This window comes from Acyrthosiphon pisum, chromosome A2, assembly GCF_005508785.2.
Source record: "Acyrthosiphon pisum isolate AL4f chromosome A2, pea_aphid_22Mar2018_4r6ur, whole genome shotgun sequence".
NCBI classification, from domain to species: domain Eukaryota; kingdom Metazoa; phylum Arthropoda; class Insecta; order Hemiptera; family Aphididae; genus Acyrthosiphon; species Acyrthosiphon pisum.
Genome location: NC_042495.1, coordinates 81,461,020 through 81,462,599, shown reverse-complemented (window position 1 = coordinate 81,462,599; position 1,580 = coordinate 81,461,020). Strand labels below are relative to the sequence as shown.

The following is a 1,580-nucleotide window of genomic DNA, read 5'->3' as shown; positions in this document are numbered from 1 at the left end:
TTTTAATGTTACATAAATCACATCTATAACCGCTGCGGAATAAGATGATGACTGTGCGGCAGACTGTTTTGCATCCATTTCGCGTAGCCGGTTTTTGATTGGTTCCCCGAAACATCAGTTAACAAGTGGTGCGGTGGAGGAAGTTCTTTTGCCTGCGCGAGCAGTCATCATCTTATCCCGCGATGGATATACATGAATTAAATGTACCAATTACATAAAAAAGGATTTATCTTACATAGTTAAGTGAAGTAAATTATCTTAAACTTGCATAATATAAAAAAAAAAGTGGATTAATGTGATAAGCAAAAATAAAGTTGATCATTTACACATTATTAAAAAATAGTTATTACAAATTAGTAACTAATAATACTGAGTAGTGAGTTACATACCAATTCAAAATATAGAATACAAAACTAAATTGTTTTTATAAAACTTAATTTACCAAAAATATTTGTATACTTTAATAATAAGGTTTTAATAAATAATGCTAAATAATTGTTCACAAAATAATTGAAAAATACTAACTATAGTACAAATATTAAAAAAAAAATACTAACTATATTTTTATTAAAAATATTATTTTATAATTAAATATTATGTTAAAAATGGACGGATCAGTTACACTTTTCAGTTTATTTATCACAACAAAATATATCATAACAAGTTGAACAATTTCGAAGGCTTTAAAAATAAAATAGTTAACTTTATTGTTGCCTTAAAAAAAATGGTTTGATATCTGATGAAAACTATATTCTTTAATCTTAAAAAGTTATTCAAATATCAAGTACTTTTATTGTTGGATGAACACATTACAGCAGTCTTCTGTAAACAATAAGAGCTGGTGCTAACGATATACTTAAAAGTGAAGAAGAAATGCCAGATGCACCATTACATCCATCTCTAGAATTGCAAGTACAATATTCAGTAAATATATTATGTGTGCCTGTCCTCATTAAACAATAACGTTCGTCACCACCAATGCCAGGTTCGCCAAGAAAAGCACAACTCCGGTAAAACCGCCATTTTCCATACACTAAAAAATAATTTAAATCAATTAACTACTTAGATAGGAGATTATTTAATTTTGTTTTGTACAATTGTGAATACCTTTTTGACGAATTTTGCGGCACATTGTACCTCGCACACCGGGATATGTGTCCAGTTTTTCCAGTTTGCAATCTTTCATTGGCATCGAAGTATTATCAAATGGATCCACGCATTTGGGGTCATGAAGCGAATCACAATGCCAACACATGAGACCACATACTAAAAAAATGCAAACAAAATATTATCTGATTTACTGTAATTACCAGGTTATGGCATCAACATAAACATGTTTAGATTGTTTTCTTTACCAGAATAAACGCTGTACAAAACAATGAAGCTCATGCAAAACACACAAAGAGCGGACGGCATCATAACGAGATTTGTATTTTGACAAATTAATTAAAAGAACTCAATTAAAAAGTTTACATTATTGGATTGATTAACATGCTTATATTTAATGTAATTTAATGTATAATACTATAACTCTGTACTTCTTGCGGACAATTTCAGTTTAACTTTAAATAACACGCCCA

The 1,580-nt window shown here is 29.3% G+C and overlaps 1 protein-coding gene across 1 annotated transcript; it reads right to left on the bottom strand.

Moving 5' to 3' along the window:
* Positions 1-605: 605 nt before the first annotated feature.
* LOC100164124 lies at positions 606-1,580 on the bottom strand. The gene is made up of 3 exons (XM_001950961.5): positions 1,356-1,580; positions 1,108-1,266; positions 606-1,033 (listed from the first exon to the last, which is right to left on the bottom strand). The coding sequence occupies exons 1-3, from the start codon at positions 1,417-1,419 to the stop codon at positions 810-812; spliced, it is 447 nt and encodes a 148-aa protein (XP_001950996.2). The 5' UTR covers positions 1,420-1,580; the 3' UTR covers positions 606-809.

What these genes read in the sequence shown, in the direction of transcription:
- LOC100164124 (XM_001950961.5), bottom strand. Translation starts at nt 1,419, where the DNA reads ATGATGCCGTCCGCTCTTTGTGTGTTTTGCATGAGCTTCATTGTTTTG. An exon ending in TTTGTACAGCGTTTATTCTG is followed by an intron (nt 1,267 to 1,355) that starts GTAAAGAAAACA and finishes GCATTTTTTTAG; the next exon opens with TATGTGGTCTCATGTGTTGG. An exon ending in CCGCAAAATTCGTCAAAAAG is followed by an intron (nt 1,034 to 1,107) that starts GTATTCACAATT and finishes ATTATTTTTTAG; the next exon opens with TGTATGGAAAATGGCGGTTT.